A 21,212-nucleotide genomic window follows, 5' to 3' on the forward strand; every position below is an offset into this window, starting at 1 on the left:
AATCAACATATTTCGTGAAAGAGAATTACAAATAAAGCCGGCAAATAAATGATGGAATGAATAAAAACGGGGAATATTGGTTTGCAGCGAGCTCGCGGAAATGTGCAGAGCCGTGCCTTTCGATGCCTAAACTAGATGGCCGCAAAACAATTTCAACTCATTTATATGATCATGCGTTTTTCTCTGGAGGGGTAGGCAGTGACTACATCGTTCAATCGCAATCCCGGCATACTTCTTCCGTTCCCGTTGCATTTAATTTTTATATGGTTGCAAGTTTAAATTCTACATACAGAAATACTTCTTTAACCTCTTTCTAGACAGAGCCAATACAGTTTTGCTAAATGATCCAATTAATTATGAAATAGAGACTATGAAAAGAATCCCGAGTTCTTCTCTCGTGATTGATTTTTACATTCTGCGTTTTACAACACACGATTCTCCGATCGTAAAATGCAATGTTTCGGGTTAAAAAACATAAGGTTTATTCCCAATGCTACTCGTACCAGATATTATGTTTCGTTTTCACCAAGTCGGAATACCAACGTAGCTCTAAAACATGAAGCATTTCCACATATTGGTTGCGACTGAAAAATACAAATCGAAGTATCCGGGAGCCAGATCAAAGGTAACGCCCGCTGCGGCGGCGGCGCGCTCCGCCTATCACCGATATCAGGATGCATTCCTATCACCCATTAGCTAAACTGTTAACTCTCACTGAAGTTGGTTTCTAGAAGAGGATTTCCCGAAATTCCCGCGGGAACAGTAATTATGATAATTTTCGTTTTATGCGAGCGCAGTCGCGAGCGTCCTCTACTTTAAGTGTAAAAATTCTAATCGTTTGATTGAATCTGTAGCGTAGCCTGCTACGGCGTAGAACACGCTACGGCGTAGCACACGCTACGACGTGGCTTCAAATTTTCTCATAGATTTCAACTGTCTGACAATAAGTAACAATAACACAATTTTGGGATATTGTATTATATTTCGTAAGGAGTAAACCCATAAATTCAGTACCGATTTTTATGAAATTCAGCTCAGAGATAGACTAGATCTTTAGACGTGAAATAGGTTAACTTTATTACTGGATAAACTCTTAATGGACAATAATTAACGATATTTTTGAATGCGACGTCTATACAATCGATACCTGTTGTGTTGAGCTCATTTGTAAATGAGCCGCAGCTGTTCCCGGGATTAGGAGGGAATCGTTCGGCAATTATCGCCGGGACAGCGCGTGATTTATCATCATCATTGGATACACTGTTTTTATTAAAGTCAGGCTCGGTTTCCCGATATCAAGATTTGTAAAGAAGCAACATAAATTTGCGATCTGGTTTTTATGAGTAAACATTAAATAATACTAAAAAAAAAATAAGTTGTTATGAACCAATACGATAAAATCTTATTTTTCCACAATGTCATAAAAAAAACTATTATCTGAATCTGCTTTATCAGAATACATTAAAGATATTAGACCGGGCTCTCTCGAGAGAAGGAGCATTCACGAAGACTAATACAGGCAGTCATACTTCCACCAAGGTTTGCATGCGTAAGAGCATCTCATGCGCGGACAGTGTGCCTCCAGGAGGTGGGGCGCCGCGAGCGACATAAGGCTTCTTCAGCTCGACCTCCCGTTTGACTGCGTGTTTGATTACAAGGTGGAAATAGGTGACCACTGGGTTGATATCAATTAGGGGGGTCTAGGAAAGACAATGAAGAAGCCTCTACTCTGCTGTAATAAAGACTGTCGACCACCGCCTCGCCTGTATGAACGGCTGGGCGGAGAGCAACCAGCGAGTGCGGCGTCACAAGCGCCACAAGGAGGGCGGTCCGCTCGCTGCATGAGATCAACTTATCGTCTACTTGCGTTTTTTCTCATATATACCTACATGACATCACGTCTATATCCCTTGCGGGGTAGACAGAGCCCAAATCTTAAAAATACTGAAAGGCCACGTTCAGCTGTTTGGTTACAGATTGACTCAAATTAGCAAATTGAGTCAAAACCACAGGATTGTTATAAATGGTTTAAAATTAACAAGGACAATGAAGAACGCTATGAAAGACATACTTTCACCCAGGTTTTGTATACATAAATGACATTTAATGAGTGGGACAGAGTGCAACACAGGAGTGCAAGCGAGCGTCACAAGCGGCGTAATGAAGGCGAGTCTCGCTTCATCACGCCGCATTGTCGCTCGCGTGCGTTTCAATACGGCTCGCTGAAAGAATACCTCACTAATTGACCAATTAACTGACGCGTGTTTACTGGAGATACGCACGGGGGTTAGCGGGATTTAAAGATTTTGGTTTAGACAATTAAGGGAGAGTAGTTTTCGGTTAGTAAACATGTTTCAGATAATTCAGTCAGATGCTACGCCCGCAAACTATACTAAATCTAGGAGTTTGCTGTTAAGATAAATGGATTGATGAAGGCTTTTTTCAACAATTCAAAATCCGTTTTTATTTCTGCAATTTGTATTAAAAAAACAAAGAAAATAAACCTTCGACGTAAAAAGAAGTCTACATGTCTAAACTTCCAGTGTCAAGCGAAAAATAAAGAAAATCTAACGTCGACATGGCACTGACAGCTTGATAACACTGAAACCACTATTCGATCCTCAAAACCAAAATTGAAAGTAAATTGAAATGGATAGTTTTGTGAAGAACATTAAAAGTAAGATTTCTGGCAACAACCTGGTCGACATGATGAAAGAAGGTATGCGTCTCATTGACTCCTGTGCTTAGTAGAAGTACTGTCCATTGTTATGACTGCTTAATTAAAGTGTTCCATCTCTCGCAGTCTTCTGTAAATTTTGTGGTTAGTGCCTAATAGTAAAGATGTACGATCAACCAAACAATGAGATGAGTTCTACTTGCATGTCTTCATTAAGTAAATTAGCCAGAGCATATTCAATTGTTTTTTTTTAGACATCAGGACTCGATGATGATATATTAACAAAACTGATAATTTTTTATATTGCTCATAAGGATTCATTGATTTCCATGATTCAACAGCCAACGTCATCGACGAAGACAAAATCAAGGAGCAGCAGGTCCGGAAGGCGCTCTCCAACATAGACCCCAACCACGAGCTGAGCATCGAGGACATGGCGAGCCGGCTCAACGACCTGCCCGCCGCCAGGTCCAAGACCAAGAGCAAGACGCAGGAGGCGGTGGACGTCGCCAAGTCCAGCCTCAGCGTGCTGCAGAAGTTCACGGGGAATAAAGACGAGAAGAAGGAACGCAAGGAAGAGGAGCCGCACCCCTACCTGAAGGAGGACAACATTTTCAACCTGTACGACGACTTCCACTAGTCCAAGGCGGCGCCATTGATTCGCATTGATAGACACAACTATTTGTAATCGATTTAGATAATATACAAGTTTTACATAAAAGTAGATACTATAGGATAGTTTGCGACAGCCAGCTCTGCTGTAATACAATTTTTATTGGCACAATATTTACTTTTATTATCCCTAAAGTTATTCTTACCTATGATTTTATAATTATAAGCGTCATAGATCTGACGTTTATACAGACATAAATCAATTTGCTGATCTCCCTAGCTGAAAATTAAGAAATCTTACCTAAATACAACAGCTGGATCACCTAATAAGAAGGATGGTCAATTGTTATATTGAACATGAATAGTTAGAATATACTCACAGTGCCGTGTGGGCCCTCGCCAAGGAAAGTGAGTGGTCGCATGCGCCCCCGCGGGAAGTCCAGCAGGGGCGCCACTCCGTTTGGGGGCTCGGCTTCGGGCAGCTTGATGGACGTGAACAGGCCGGGCGCGGGGCGCTCGCGGCGGCACGGACGCTCGTCAGGGTACGTCTGCAACAGGGGGAGGGCTGTAGGTTGGTTATCCTTAAAAGTGTAGTTGTTTGTCCGTCTTTCACGTTGATACCTCACAGAACGATCGCCTTGACATTTTGCATAACTATACAGAGGGACTTTTAATTCAACTGCCTAAATTTAACTGTTAAGTGTACTCATCTAAAGGACATTTAAAAACGTTGAAAGAAAAATATCGGTTCATATTTCAGAAAGTACGAAAAAAAAATAAAAGTATCAAAATCCACGATCCTAAATACGTAATATCACCCCGGCCGGCGGAAAAGCAACGCGTAAGATTCATAGGTCAACGACACAATGCATTCAGCTGAGCGATCTCGACAACTCTGTACTTTACTTGATCTTAACACTTTACTAGAAAAATAATTTATTTTTCAGACATTTGTTTACATGTTTAGTTTTAATTTCTTTTTGTAGTATTGGTCTTTAATAAAGCGTGTGACGTAGTTTTTGAGGGTTTTTAAAATGTGAAAATGATGACGTTTAATTTAAATAAAAATAGGCTCAAACAGCTCAGAAGCATGGGTATAGTATATGTTTAAAAGGATGCAGTTGTTTTAAATGTCACCGTGTATTATTATGGAGCAAGGAGAAGAACTTATGGTACTTATCACGTGGGCGAAAGCTAATTTCTTATATTTACAAGAATCGTACCGATAAACATGGTGTTGTTGATTAATAAAATGATTAGATCCACTACGAGAAATAAAACTTAAAGGTACCTAATTTTAAATGTAGTACGTACTTAAATGTAGTTTTACAACCAGTCAAGCATTGAATCACTTGAAAACAATCAGTGTGTTCGGAAAATTTGACATGGTAGTATAGTTGAAAACTTTTCCCATTAGAAACCGCATGTTGATAGTTTCTTTCGACAGCCATCTTATTCTGGAGACTATCGATCAGGTTTGCGATATTACAGCGGTAATAATGTCCGATAGCACATATTTTATATGAGCTGGTAAATAGCCAGGTCCCGGCTTAATTGCTATTCCCCTCCAAGATGGCTGCTCGTATAATTTATACTATGCGATGAATTATAGCGCGTATAGTGAGGTGTGGAGCCGTGTGTGCGCAGTAATTATGAGGGAATAAATCTTGAACATTATCTATATATTATAAGGGTCATAATAATTATCTTCAATCATTATTGGTTTTTAGAATAACGTTAAAATAGATAAGTCACTCTAACTGATAATAAGGAGAAACGGATCAAATATTTACACAAATTCATAATACTGTATCAGCGTACGATGATACAAGGTGCGCCCTCCAACAGATTGCTCATAAAACAACAACAGAACAAATTTCAGTTTACAATTGAAAGTGTCGCGCACAGAGCCGGTAAGCCCCGCGGCACAGAGCCGGTAAGCCCGCAAAGCCGCAGTAAAACATTAACATAACCCGGCCGCGAGGCGTCCTCTTCTAATGCCGTCCTATACTCATTTATCATTTCCCAAACGGGCGCATAATACCCCTAATGAGTAAAATCCAGGCATACCTTGGGCAATACCATTAATATTACAGCCCCCCTGGCCGGCGGTACAACTTCGAAGGTTGTTTGACCGTGAGAGGTCGCCTCTTACTTCACTATTCGAATTCAAAGTCGTATTTGTAGAATAGAATATAATCGTAAATGTTATAATCGCAGAACATTCATGACTATGAGTCTGGCCAAACAGAATTAATATTTTAAGGTTAACCTTCAATAGATTTTTTTTTCTATAAACTTTTAGTAAAGGTTAATAATTAAGATACCAAATTTCTGTTTATCATACGATACATAAATTACAAATGCGAGAGTTATAAAACCCCCAAGGGATTTAAACCCCAGTAAAAGCCGAGAATTATTAAAAGTGCTAATGTAAAAGCTAGGCAGTTACATCTGGCCAGGTTTTTCGATTTCCCCAGCTCCATAAATCATTATCACTCAGGCCCGGGCATTCGAAACAGCCATTTTTCAATCTTAATTGCCGGTTAACTTAACGTATAAATTATATTATGACTAAATAGAATAAGCTAGCGGGCATGCAAAGCAATCCATTATTTAATTCAGCTCCGGTGTGACACGGGTGGGAGTGGGGGGACGTGTGACATATTCCCGTCGCCCGCCGGAGGAGGGGGGGGGGGGGGAGCTTACAACCCGCACGACACTAGTGTAGCCGAGACACGTTGCCGTGTGTAATGGAGTCCCCGCGGGGCGGGAGGCCGCTAAAATGATGCACAAAACAATATAAAACGAAGTGTATTTTTTATAGTTGTATAAAAGTTTTATTGGCCCCAAAAACCATGCGCCTTTCTAGGAGACAGCGCTCGGATTTATTGTGGACGTAAACCGAATAGATCTGCGTTTGGTCTTTTTCGATCTTAAAAAAAGGTCTCGTTCGAATGAGTTCATCAAATTAAAAACTTCGAGTTCTCTGGAATTTAAAATTACAAAAGTGAGTTCTCTCGGTGGAAATCCTCATTATCTAAGTTGGTATTTGCCTCAAAGGGTCTCATTTAGTGCACTCTCATTTCGCCCCAACAATGATTACTAAAGTATTTCATTTGAGACGCCGGCGCGGGCGCGCTCACGAACAAAAGTAAACTTAATATTGTAGCCACACAGTATTTAGCTTACCTTACAAATTGTGTTCACACAATACAGAATATCTTGAAGATATATAATAAACTAGAGCATAAATTTCGTATATGTTTAAATGGTAAAGTACAAATTTTGGTCATTTGGCATTTGTCTAAGATCACCAGATGCCAGGAATGAGTATTCCTCGCTATAAAAGTTATTTTACTTTTTAGGCTTGGGCTTGAAATGAGATTCGACCCATGCAAACCTGGGTCAAAACATTAGTAAAATGTGGAGCTGCTTCTGCTAACTTATGCATGGGCAGTCACCAGGCAGGCAGGGCCATCATAAATAGGCGTCCGTGCGAAGTTCCCGAGAAATAGTTCATAACATAAAGTGTGCCCTTCCTGAATATTTTACAACAAGATGGAGGGCGATAGCAGAATGACGGCTTGATTAAACGGACCGTGTGCGATGATTGTGTTGATAGAACTGAAGAGATTTGGTAAAACTGATTAACGCAAACATTTTTAAAGGAAATTTGAAGCTTTTAAAAAGTTTAAGATAATGCATACACAAATTTATCAGCACTGAGATGACACCTACAACTAAAGTATTCTGAATAATGAGGCGACTACAGAAATTCTCATTATTCGGATTCCGGATCCCAGCAGGAACTACAAGAAGTAAATCACTCAACTCTTAAAAATTAAAACATGATCAAGAGTATTAATCTTTTCGGAGGATGTATTTTGTAAAATACGTCTTCAAATTTCCAAAGATTAAATAATCAGAATCTACAGTCGGACTTTTGACTTTGTGCGAAACCCAGATAATGCTAAGTACTTAAAGCAATCACTGACTATAAAATGTTAACTATGTGATAGTCATCGTATAGTATGTTAGCAAATGGTTCAATTTCGTAGCGAGACATAATGGGCCATTGCAGGTGTTTTCATAGGAACATCAACGTGTTACAATAATGAAGGCCTGGAATCCTCGCGCGCTGTACTAATTAGCTCAGGTGCTCGCAGCCTTGCTAACCACATGTTACAGCAGGGCACACTGGTCGACTGCTGGTTTCAGAAATTTGAGTAAATTATGACTATCACCGCCATGTTCTCGCTAGCGCAGTTCCTTGTTCCTGCTTCAACATTTTAAATAGAAGATTGAAATTAAGAATTCTCCAAAAATACGGTTTTACTGATTAAGTATTGCAATTCAGGGTAATAATAATACATTCTTACTTCATGTGGCTAACAAAAGAAAGAGAAAATTTACTAATCAATTTTTAAGTATAAGTTTTATTTTCAAGATTATTATAACTAGATAATAAGTTCTTATTACTTAGAAAAAATTGAACATTATTTTAGCCAAGAAAAAAGTCTTTGAAACTTTGAATCTGTATACTGACATGGAGGCTGAAAACCCTTCACACAGCCCTTAAGAGATGGATTTTTTAAATATAGTATGAAAAAGTAACATTAACTTTTTATACTTCGTACATTGAATATTAATAGGCATGAGGCCGACTAAATCGGATAATTTTCTAGATGGTAGAACAACATTTCAGTGTAAAATGGCGAGTGTACTGGTTGTTATTACTCGCCCAATGTATATTTTGAGCGTCGCAACTAAACGCCCGCGTCGGCTCGGGTTCATTACCAGCTGATTCTTGTATTTGTTTTACGAAACACTGTAGTTATTAATTTAGTGTTAAATCAACATGAAGTGGAATAACAACGCAGTGGGAGAGACTGATTGTAATTTATTCATAGGTCCCTACCTGGTTTATTGCATTCTTATGACAACTGAAAATCTGTATTATTCATTCTTCTTTCTTTTATTTAAATTAACAGTCCGCTGTTCCCACATAGTTAGATGATAGATAGGAGATAGAGATTTTTATCAAATTCTTAATGTCAATAAAACTGCTCCATAAATACCATGTTAGGTGTAAAGGTGAATCTATTCATAATGTTACTCAGATTTACGATGATTTCTTTTAAAACACGGGCTAGACCGAGACTCGACCGAATGATCAAAAGCGCCCTGCCTATCCCGCCGAACAAGGTCGGATCCCCTCAATTCTGGCCACGTCCCTCCCATCACTACAACTGAAAATATTTTAGTAACAAAAGATGGGCTTAACCCCGAGAGGGCAACACACGTCGCGTGGCGCCCTGTCGTTATAAAACACGGGCCGCAGTGTGGATTCACTTTGAGAAATGGAGACCGGCTTCGGAGCACCTGGGTCCAGGGTTAGAGTGGCTTTGTGGGCGGGGAACGCGAGACAAGAGGTTTGTGTTTTTTCTTGCTGTATAATAATATTTATATCACAATATTGTTTTGCGAATTTGTAAATAAATGTATGTAAATATGATTTTTATATATTAAAGGAAATATTTCTTTTAAAATAAGATTTCTTCCTAAGATTGGCTTTAGTCCCGGTTGCATCCTTACCTGTCTGGAGAGGAGCCCAGAGCTTTGACCATGGATTCTAGATTGGGTTCTTGGGTTCTTTTTTAAATAAGACTATATACTTATAAATTTCCAAAGACTTGCAGTCATAACGTCATTAAGAAAGCTGCAAACAGCCTGAAGCTATATCTGTATCCCTAGCCACGCAGCGGTTCCATCAGCGCGCCCCGCCGGCCGCTGCTCACAGCGCGGGCCCGCGCCGCGGCGTGCTCTCTACGTAGCTATTGTACCCTCTTTTTCCGCCAACGCCGAGTCACTTCCATTATATTTATAACTTGAACGCTTGAAAATGTTTGCTGCACTCGCTTCCCAAATTTACTTTTATTTTATTCCAAGAGAGCATCTCATATAAAAGATGTTTGTTTAAACTGAACACTTTGGAAAACTTGAAACGTACTCGAGTCGTTTCATAGTAACGATACGTTTCGTTGATATTAAGTTTAAGTTGGAACGCGTCTCGGAGCAGGATGATTGTATTCGTTAAAAAGTTGAGGCGTAGTGCCGGAGTGTCTCGTGAATACGCAGTTCTCAGAGAAATAATGAAGTAAACTCATAAACTAAAAAGTTGTCGTATTTGTCAAAGTTAGGCGTAAATAATACTCATATTCTTGTGTAACATTTAAGTTAGCTTTTCTAGATTTCGGAGAAAGGGAATAACTACGAATTTATCAAGTTTCGAGCAAATTTGAGACGTTTCCAAACTTTATAGTATTTGATTATTTCAGAGTTACAATAAAATTAAACTATCATAAAACAACGAAAAACGTGGATGATACTCGTAAATGAGAGTATATATCGTCTTACAGAAAAAATATAAGTTCTTCACACAATTCATTTGATGCAATTAAATGATGAGTTTGTTTAAATGATTGAAAAAAAATACCAAAGACAACAGACTGCGTTATTGCCTCGGTTAGGGACTAGGACGCTTCGTGCCGTTTTACGTTAGTGCCTCGGTTAGGAACTAGGACGCGTTATGGGTTAAAGCCTTTAACAAATATGCCCCTACATTTATCTCGAAATTCCATAAGAACATCGCGGGCGAAATCTATGATTGATAAATGTTCTAAACTATATTCGTTGTATTTTAATTTCAAAAGTTGCACTAAACCTAATGATAACCTTGACCACGCACGAGGCTGTGGTATCGTATGTACGGGCGTGGGCGTGTGTCGCGACGGCAGCGCCAAAGGTTTTTCTGCTAAATAAAATATTTTGTTTTTCGGGGCTTCCAAAGCGATCCTAAAACATCGGCTGCCGGATATTCGGATCAGGTTTTGCAAACATTTATAGTTTCCGCTCTGAATATCTTGCTTTTTCTACCGTAGTTATGGGTGATCGCACTTTTCGAGTGTATTTTTTTGAGTTACATTGCAGCAGATGGAAATTGATAGCAGTTTCGAGTAACCGTAGCTTGTGAAAGTTTATTCCGTAATTTTTTCACTAAAATTTATTGTTCGGTTACATATAGATTCTAAAAAATAAATTGATTATTTTTTTCTAAAATGATATAAATAAATATATATATATATATAACTATACGGACCTTTTCCTCCCAGAAATTTGGTCTTAAAATATTTATCCCATTTGTACGTTAAGAAAGAAAAGTAAGCCTGGTTAACATTAAAAAGGGACTATAGGCGGAAAACATACTTCAGCTGAAACTCGGGGCGGTAACATTGAAAAGACAAAAACAATGAGAAAAAAGTAATTAGTGATGTTTTGAAAGGTAAGTAAGTATCACAGGTAGCAGCGGCCATTAACCCGGCGCCGGCCGCGGAGGTGTCGCCTGCACACGGCCCTCTAATTTTGTTTGCCGCAGGTGCGCTTCCGAACTCCGCCGCGGGAGAGTGCGCTTCCGAACTCCGCCGCGGGAGAGTGCGCTTCCGAGCTCCGCCGCGGGAGAGTGCGCTTCCGAGCGAACGTGTTCCAGCCTCGCTAGTTTGTCGATCCACTTTGCCCGGCGTCCGATTTGTAATCAATTAAAAGCGTTTACACAACCGGCTACTTTAACACTTTCGTTAATCTTATTATCGCTTTTAGAACTTCGCACAGACTTTTTAATCGACGCTTCTGAATACCCAGGTATTCTAGATTAATAAATTATACTTATAATGTAAGTGCTCATTAAAAAAATAAGTAAATTGCAAAGCGAAAAATACCTCCTAAATGATTAAGTTCTTACATTGCAAACTCGAGTAGCGACCAATAAGATTATTACAGATCTAATATTACTGTAATTCTTCTTGGTTGATAATGTAATATTAGTTCCCCGGGAGAATTTATGACGTCGTGACGCATTGGCTAGTGAACCGAGCTACGTCATGATGACGTCACCTCCGTCGCGTGCTGTCGCATCGCGTACTGTCATGTCGTGACACGATTTTAAAATGGCATCACGACAAGAGCCTTTTTTTTCTCTTAACACCAGTCAAATTTTCTGAGAAAGTATGGTCTACTAGCTGTCGCGGCAAACATTGTTTTGCCGTATAAATAATTTTTAGTTAAAAAATGTTAAGGGTGGGCAACCCTTATCATTAAGGGGTATGAAAAATATATGTTGGCTGATTCTCAAACCTATTCAATAAATCGGTCAAGATCATTCTAAGCAACTTTTCGAAGAAATCTGAAGTGAAAAATGGGATGTAAACCCCATAAAAAATTTTGCGATCAACTCATGTCATTTTGTCCGGAAAAACAGAATAAAGATTTTTTTTCAGAAGTCTTTGGAAACTACATAAGTACTGAAGTTATCTTGAAAAAACGGGTTAAATAGACTAACTTTATAAAGAAACTAGAGAGCGCCCGCAGCTTCGCCCACGTAAAACACAAAATTTGTCATTACCTCCCATTCCCGCGGGAGTATTCAAAAATTCTTTTAAGCCAATTATAGCTCGATCTGTCTAGTATTTTGGTGTGTGCGTTGACACATCAGTCGGTCAATCAACAATCGGACTAAAACTTAGGTTTCTTTTTGAAAAGCAGTTCAGTTAGTATTGTCCCTGCTGCAAGAAGTTCATTTAATGAGGACACATAAAATTGGAGAATTTTATAACCAGTAGGGGATGGCCTGCTGTCAACACTTTACACTTAAAGTTTGCTCCTGTTCCTACAGAGTGAAGCCATGGAGTTAAATAGTTTTTAACATGATAATAATTCCGACGTCGGGTGTACCTGGCGTGCCTTCAACTGCGTGCCATTACATCTAACTTTTGTTTCGTCAACTTTACCTCGACGACGGCACTCCGCTCATTTTATAATTCGGTTAAAATATGTGAAATACTGCGAGCAGTCGCGGCGGCTGAGTTACAAATTGATCATTATCATGCATGTCTATTTTTACCCAACTTCGTTTGCAAAATGTGCATGTTAAATTCTTCTGCCGATTTCAATGAAAGGAGAATATTCTGTTTTTTTGTAGATAAAATTGTAAGGAAGTCGGATAAAAACAACAGTATTTTCCGCTGAAATAGAGAAGGAAAAACTGCTGTTACGCGATGTAACATAGCAGATTTATTGTCAATTAAGGTTAACTCTGGTGAAGACAGCTGTTTACTCTGTAAGTTTTACGTGATGAAGTGTACCTATAATGCGAATTTATACATGTTTTACTCTAAAATGAAAATTACATATGTACTGTTAATATTACAATTAAACGCCTACAGAGTTGCAAAATAATAACCAAAATAATAACCCACATTGACATTTTAAGCTGCAACTTAAAATAATAAAATGCAACTAGCTCTGCAAACTTCTCGACCAAAACTAAATTCCCGGCCGCCATTCTCGTCACGTACGTAATGATATATGAAATCCGATATTCATTAGCCGAGGCACGTGTCGTTTCCCGCGCTAAATTAACACAATCCGAATCAAATGGTAATATCGTTTTATTGTCGCCGAGCTCGCCTCCGCCCCGGGCCCGCCCCGCACCCCCCGACATGTGCACATTTTTTACATCTTTTTGAATCCGGCGAGGAGAATAGCGTAATATGTTTCGATTACCGTTGCTTTGGCTTCGTATGGATTGAAAAATGCGTCTCTGTTTTGACACAGAACATCGAAGGTTAAGAGGTTAGGTTGTTTTAGTTGCAGGAAAATAGAAGGTGAATTAAAATATTTTACAACATATAAGTTTATAAGTATCGAGAATAACCAGAACCGAACACTGTACCAATAAATGTGGTTATTTAAAAAAGTGAATATTTTAGCCTGTAAAGAAAATCATTGTGTCAGCTAGTTCTCAAAGAAAATGCTTCTAAACTTGAAATTTTTCATTTAGGCAATGAACTAGAAGCCTCGGACTATTTTAATCTCGATTGCATCATTAGGCCATTTAACTAAATGTGGTCTTTGAGACTGTTGGAAGGAATACATTTAATTTAAATTTGCGTGCAAAGTTTAATTAATAATAGACACACAAATACAGGTTGACATTTAATTCAACTGCATAAATTTAACTGTTAAGTGTACTCATCTAATGGATTTTTAAAAACGTTAAAAGAAAAATATCGGTTCATATTTCAGAAAGTAAGAAAAAAATTAAAAGTATCAAAATCCACGATCCTAAATACGTCATATCCCCCCGGCAGGTGGAAAAGCGACGCGTAAGATTCAGAGGTCAACGACACAATTCATTCAGCTGAGCGATCTCGACAACTCTGTACTTAACATGATCTTGATAGTTGATACTAGAAAAATAATTTATTTTTCAGACATTTATTTACATGTTTAGTTTTAATTTCTTTTTGTAGTATTGGTCTTTAATAAAGCGTGTGACGTAGTTTTTGAGGGTTTTTTAAATGTGAAAATGATGACGTTTAATTTAAATGAAAATAGGCTCAAACAGCTCAGAAGCATGGGTATAGTCTATGTTTAAAAGGATGCAGTTGTTTTAAATGTCACCCTGTATGTAGAACGTTTACACGTTCTCGTGTCAACATTTGTTTCTGTACTGTCGATGTTCCGCGCTGCCCCCCGTGCTCAGGTTCCTTTTTGGCGGAGTTATAAAGCAGTTATACCTGGCCGACGCGGGCTCCTGAAAAATGATTCGCTTTGGCATTTGAATTTGCTTGTGGATACTATTGATTTTATGCAGCTTTCCCTGATGTGCCGTGCCATACACATTTTAAGCTTTTCATAGTGTTCTTTCTCTTAACGTGGATTTCTATCGGTCGACTGGGGGCAAAATTACATTTTATGTTTGCTTGTAATTATTTATAACGTATGTACGATCTGTCTACATAATTTTTAAGTTCGTGGACCATCGAAATCTGTTAAGTAGTTTTTGAGATATTGCAACGCGAGGTCTGTTTTGAGGCAACCAAAGAATAACTCTGTTGACATCAAATTATACCTACGAGTATTTTAGTTTAATATAAATAATTTAATAGTCTCTAATTTGGCAGGTAACATGTTAATTAAGCAATCTGGCGGGTTTGATTTGCATGTAGTGGTCTGTATTGAATCAGAAGTCGAGAGCCACTCGGGGTGCGGGGGTGCTCAGAGCGGTGGTTGGAGCGGCCGCCGGCACTGACACACAAATAGACTGCTCATAGATACGTGTATTGTATATATTGTTTACCGCGGCACAAAGCTGATACTTCATTACTACATATATGTTTAATACATATTGTTTGTTGAGGTACAAAGCTGACCGATAGTTCATTAACACATATATGATGTATACGACTAGTTTATCGAGGTCGAGCAAACAAATATGTGGTAGATGGAACAGAAACCTCCCACAACGACCACTTCCCGGCAAGAGCAGATATCCTACATCGAGTATTACGTACATACATCATGGCGTGATTACTTTAATGGGGTAAACAGAGCCGAAATTCTTGAATTGTTTTGAGGTGTCAATCACAAAACTTTGGTCATAAAAGCATACGTATTTGTTGAAATTTTTTTGGAAATTAATTTAACGATTTAAATTTGGAATATGTCGATGAACATCTCGAACCAACCCACCAATGGCCACTTACATTATCTATTAAAGTAGCTAGTCAGTGGCGTGTTCCGTCTACCTGCCGCCTTTCGTGCGCCGGGATCATGTTATTGGTCTGAACTAATTGCCCCGGGCGAAATGCCCCGCTGATTATTATGTATATTAATTTGGAAGACGAAGGATCAAATCAAATATATTAGGCTGGTTGGCTAATAAATACAATTACAGCGGCAGCAGGTGGGTCGCCTAATTGTTGTTAGATTAGATATTTCATTAAACCGTCGGAACGTGTGGTATTTGATTGGTTCGTGCGAGAGGAAAACGTTATTTTCCTTTGTTTACTGCTCTGTTTACAGTCTCAATGATTGCTTGTAACATTAACCCAGGGATTTCGACGGAATAATGAGAAATCTGTCCTTAACAAATTGATGCCGTATGAAGAGCATTCCAGCATCAAAGTATTTGATTCCGGATAATTTAATCACTCACACAGGCAGGTAAATGTATGACTATAATCCGAAATCAAGTGGTCAGAGAGGCCGGATAGCAGTTGCTTCGCATTACCTGACTCCAGCACACCTGGATTGCGGCCGCGGGCCGGCGCTAGAGAACACAACGAGCGGCACACCTGAGGGCCGCCTGAAGCCAGATTCTAGATTGAGTGTCAAGATTTTACTTTTAACTAGGTCCACCTGTTAGCAATCAAATTTAAAGATGACTCAAAAAAGAGACGGCTGCGACAGAATAAACCTGTGAATAGAATTTAAACTTCACCCCTTTCAGCCGGCGAGTTAACCGTTCATCCACCGGCGCTCAAACATCACAAAAACTTATATGTGTATATTTTAATTTCCATATCGTTCATGATTCCAATCACGCGTCAAGCATGTGAATGTGTACAAAAATTGTTTCGCCAACAATTTCATAACAGAATTACTCCGCTTGGAATGCAACTCCGACATTCCGTAGGCTAAAACAACAAAGATACGTTCGCTCGAATATATTAAAATAATGCAACGTCTAAAAATGGAGACTATGTTGATTTTGGATATGATATCACTTAACGGCGGTCGCGGCAAATACGAGGGAATGGACCGAATGTTTGCTCACTATTCGGTTTTACAATATTTACTTTGGGGTTGCCGGAGAGTATTGATAGTTTTGTGGTACTTACTTAAAAATGCTATTGAAATAAAGCATGTGTCAAAGAGGAAATTTGTAATTGCGATGAATCTATGGAGACTTCAAATTATTTTAATATTATGTACTAATATTATAAAGAAAGTGAGTTTGATTGTTCACCTCTTCACAGTGAAACCACTGAATCGGTCTACATGAAATTATTATACATATAGTGTGGAACATCTGAGTGGTACTTATCATGCATCGTCATCATCACGGGTAAAAGCTAATTGATTATACTTAAGCAATAATACATTATTATTATTGAACTTATACCAATGAGCCACTGAGTAAGTGATTGACAAACCACGTAGCTACAGCTTTTCTTCAGAAAATTAAAGACTTGGTAGCAGGACAAAGTAGACTTGCCATTCATCTTTCTATTTGATCATCTCAAACCCGGGACCGCGCCAGCCAGCCACCGCCGCGCCACAGCCGCCGTCAAGGTAACATGTACAATGTAATTAAATCTCATTTCGGCTGAAATATGCGTCGATCACGCGATGCGGTTTGTGTTATCGGAGAAATTCCTTTGTTATTAAATTAAAACCCGACCGAGGTGGCAAGTTACGAGATTCGAACCCGGTAATTACGGGAATGTTTTCGGCGCTTGCTCGCGAAACAACCACGTGAAATTAATTAACAAATGGACCGGCCGCTCGGCAGTAAGCGACGTGCCAGCAGCCCGCTCAAGTTTCTCCGTATGCACGGTGAAGGTGGATTCGTAGGAATAATGAGGTGTTTTGATATCCACTGAGTGGAAATTCATTTCAGATGTTTTGTTAACAATTCACGTTTTATTTAAAATGTGTTAAAACATTTTCTATGGAGCACCTCAGTCAGGGCAAATCAAATTGAGAATTATTATTATTTTATTTTTTTACTTATAAACTCATACATTCTTTATAAATCTAGACTTAATTTTTCTTACAATGATTGAGGTTTTGTCTATTATAAGTCAGCTCTCACATACAAATCAGAAATTAGTCAAAGAATTATTAATTTGTGCCGCGTTTGTGAGCGTAAAGCTGAAGCTTATCTGAGCGGCCTGCCTGCGCGCTCCGAGACACTGCTCAAGGTCCTTTGTTGTTTTTGACATGGCCTTTGATGTACATTTAGAGCTACTATTGTATGCAACTACTAAGTATAATAATTGTAAACGGGCGGCTCACCCCGCCGACTGCGGACAAATCAGGAAGACTCGCTCGGGGAGGGGCATCAAAGACGATAATAAACAAACCTTCTGTTTATTCATGTTTACGTGTAATGATTTAAATTGTTCTGATGTTTTTCTAATTAATTATTAGAGTTTGCCCGAGGATAAGCTATTTTAGGATTTTCAATGAATAAAGTAGCTTTGTTTTATGCGATGTTTGATCGATCAAGTGAACTTAAACTTGAGGGCCCCGACACAGACTCTTGTTGCTCGTGGAGGGGGCCGTCGGGGTCATACTTATGTGTCAATTCCAAAGGTCAATCTATCTCTATGCCAACTTTCATGTAAATCGAATCGGTTCCGTATAGTTTGATGATTCGTTGTAAACAAAAATACAAACATATTTTTCTTAATTTTGGATATCTGCTTCAAGTAAAATATTCTGACAATGGAAACTAAGTTAATTAAAATACGATAAGAACCCAAATTTTCTTTATGAAATGTGTTTACCAGATATGCATTTGTTTAAAAGGACCCTTGTATAATAAGCCGGTTGCTAAAGTTAAAAAGACGATCACCGCTTGCCACCTTCTCGGGCGACACCCACTAAGGGAACGTAACATGTTTAATCAAACGAGATAGCGTTAACTCTATTAGGCCCTAAAATAGTCAATTAGCTGAAACCGAGATTACCGCCGCTTGCCGGCGACTAAAATAGAAAACCGTTTCCGACAAGAAGTTCTAGTTCATGCGACGATAGTAACTAAGTAGTTATTTTTTATGGTTAATTAAGAAAGAATGAAGCTATTGTATTGTTTTATACAAGTTTTCAAACAGAGAGGGTTTTGATAGGCACGTATTATACTTGATGTATAATACTATGACGTATGATGAGCAAATTACTCATTCCCGGATATTTCGCGGACGGGTAGGCAGAAGTTATTTGCCGCGATCATAAGATCTTACTATTTAGATAGATATTACTTAGATAGCACTTTTTAGTATATGATCGTAATATCAATCTGTTTTATTTCAATGCCTACTTTCAATTACGTTATCATAACAAAAATGCTAGAGCTATTTAAAAACGTCTTTAAAACTGGCTGGATTACAGTAATCAATTCAGATGTGAGTCCATTACACGCCGTACACCGAAATGTTGGTTCTAAATTAACCAATGGTGACTGATGCTCGAGAACAATAAGTTTGATCACATCTGTGCGCCGGGCAGTGCTCTGTGCAGATTAAGTCCTCAGGTAACTATTTGCGTGAGTGATGGCCGCCAACATCGGTCTAATTGAAGTGTATTCAGGCCTCAGGTCGGGACAGGACAGCGCCCGGGTTTGTGCGGCCACCTCAATGGGCACCTTTGTTTTGTGCACTTCCTTTGCTCCGACGTATGTTTTGCCAGTTCGGGGCAGGTGTGAGTTATATGCTTTACACGTGATAACACTTACTTATAAAGGGAAAAACACAAACGATTTATGAAAATGCTTAGAAATACTCGTACATAACCACTCAAACTAAGCATCAAATTCAAAAAGGTTAGAAGTGGCCACCTTTAATAAATATTATGAAAAAAAGAGAAATTGACGCTAGTAAATACAAACATACATTTAGTCACGTCTATTACCCTTGCGGGCTTAACAAATCTCAGTGATGGGAAACTTGGGAATATAAAGTTATAAATATAAACGGAACTAATAAGACAGATCGATCTAGCTCTAAACAAAATTCAAAACAATATGTGCAAAAGTCAAGTATTTTATATGCAGTATTATGAAGTATGGCATTACATGGTAGTATGGATTTTTTAAAGTAACTTTATATATTTGTCACAGTTTTTCTAATATGAAATTATTAAATATTTGATCTGAAGAATGTTTATTACGAAAAGAGACATTTGCGAACAAAAACTAGTAAAATTCCGGCCAGTACGAGACAGCTACAAGATCCAACGCAGTTAGTCACAGGTTTGAATCAACTATTCCGAAATTTGAATAGTTTTCACTCGAATTCAATTAATTTTCTCTCGTAAATGGATCTTGACTCAGACTTTAAGGTTAAATTGTTATACTATTAAATTTATTTGTAATTAGTAATACAGCTAGGTTGCTAAGGCCTGTGGTCGAGCCGTGGTATTAGAGTTTCTAATGTCATATATTATTAAAAAATCGCGACAGTAGCTTTGTTCAAGTAATCTCAATTTTTTATGTAAGCGTTCCTGTAGCAACAGGTAAAAAAGCTATTATATTTATTTGCGTAAAATAGCTATAATACTCGGAGTAATTGTTCGGTTTTATTTTCATTATAACTCTGAGCCGGAGAATTGATCGGCGTCGGCGGGACCGCAACACCAGCTTACGAGCGCGCCGAGTCATTTAAATATTCTGATAAAATTATGAATTTTAAACAGCTGTTCTAAAAGTTGAACGAATCAGGACATTCGCGTGTTTTGAACAATTTCGAATTTCTTCAAAATGTACACTGTAAAGTGAAGTTATTGTCGCAGTTTTTATGGCTGAAAAGAACTTTTTTGACCGCCAAACATAGTTTAGGACTAGTGATGTTAGACACTTACTTAGCGATACCTAATTTTTAATAAATATTTAAGGTATAAATAAACATCAAGACCAAAACCAATCAGAAAAAATCACACACATTTGCCAAAAACCCGATAGCTTTGTCAGATGATAACTCAGGGTCCGCTGGACACTGGGGCAGTATGTAAATGTACATGTTAATTTAAGATGTAAAAAGATTTGCTCAAGTTTTAAGCGGTTGGATTACCTCACATGAACCCTTGTCTAAAAGGTATGACTCATTTGTGCAGAAGATAATTTATTCTGAACATAATGAACCAAATTAGAGGTAGGTATTACGTATTCCTATTTACTTGGCGAACTGACTTTCAACGTTAGAGTTTCAGATCACAAATAACTCCATTAAGTTTCTGGCAATACTAATTGTAAAATATTTTTGTTTAATCCAATTAATCAAAAGCGGTTGATGGCTTTAAATGAAATGATACGAGCTGCGTATCACCAGACATCACAAGTTAATTATTGACGTTGTAATTAAATTCGCTCAAACTGTAATATTTGCTTGTTAATGCAAAAATAAGCTCGCGCCGCGTCCGTAATATTAATGCTCATTACGCTTATTACGCTCATTACTCAAAGTATTCAGCGCTCAGTTTTAATTATATTGAAAGCTTTATTAAGTTGTAAATACTGATAAATATGTAGAAAGCTTTCGGGTAACTCTTCTCTTGGTGCTACCAACATAAATACTGGTATTCGAGTACCGAGCATCACGTGACCAGCTGAGCATTGTATCTCTAAATATAAAACTCTTCGGTTACTGACTGATTCCATTATTATTATAAATGGTTGACTGCGAGCGGAGCCACGACAATTAAAGTCTTAAACATTAAAAGAAAAAATAAGTGTTCAAAAAATAAAACAACACGGCATTCGCATTCTCGTCCGAAGAATACAACACACCCATAGCCTGGTATTTTGTATCGAGACCGCTTTACTACACAAAGGAAGGACTATTAAAGTCGGTCAAATCACAGCGTGACCCAAATGGGATCGAATGTCATGACGTTACAGCTATTTGTGAATTCAATTACAGATAGAATAAGGGGGGCTGCACTCATTATGAATTAACGAACAATCGGCGGTTCCCGGCGCCCTCGGGAAATCAGCCGGCACAGGGACCCAGTATGCTCCACATTACATCACCACCTTCCCGTTACACCGCCTTGTTTATCGAGAACTATTGAGATAGTAGCCGTTGTCTGCAGCGACACGTGTAATTTATTTTTCATAAAACTACCATTATTATGATAAGGCTGACCAATATTCTTAAAATTGTTTGCCTTCAGAAGTGAACACTATTATTGTTAGACCTGCCTGTCGCTCACACCGGACACCTTCGTGTTAATTAATTGACGCTTATATTCTTGATCTCGACACTTTTATTGTTAGTTGTCAATACTATTTTTCGTG

The 21,212-nt window shown here is 38.4% G+C and overlaps 2 protein-coding genes across 2 annotated transcripts in view; one reads left to right on the forward strand and one right to left on the reverse strand.

Annotated features, from left to right (window-relative positions):
• The window catches only part of LOC106130509 (epithelial discoidin domain-containing receptor 1-like), a 72,674-nt gene that overhangs the window by 11,631 nt on the left and 39,831 nt on the right, over nucleotides 1–21,212 (reverse strand). The window contains exon 11 of the mRNA XM_060953707.1: nucleotides 3,670–3,837. Within this exon, the coding sequence (XP_060809690.1) occupies nucleotides 3,670–3,837 (168 nt within the window). The remainder of the gene's footprint in view (nucleotides 1–3,669; nucleotides 3,838–21,212) is intronic.
• LOC132904000 (uncharacterized) lies at nucleotides 2,623–3,326 on the forward strand. Its single transcript, XM_060953887.1, has 2 exons — nucleotides 2,623–2,719; nucleotides 3,019–3,326. Exons 1-2 carry the CDS (start codon nucleotides 2,650–2,652, stop codon nucleotides 3,315–3,317), a joined length of 369 nt encoding a protein of 122 aa, XP_060809870.1. The 5' UTR covers nucleotides 2,623–2,649; the 3' UTR covers nucleotides 3,318–3,326.

The sequence above is a fragment of the Amyelois transitella genome, chromosome Z (assembly GCF_032362555.1).
Source record: "Amyelois transitella isolate CPQ chromosome Z, ilAmyTran1.1, whole genome shotgun sequence".
NCBI lineage: Eukaryota > Metazoa > Arthropoda > Insecta > Lepidoptera > Pyralidae > Amyelois > Amyelois transitella.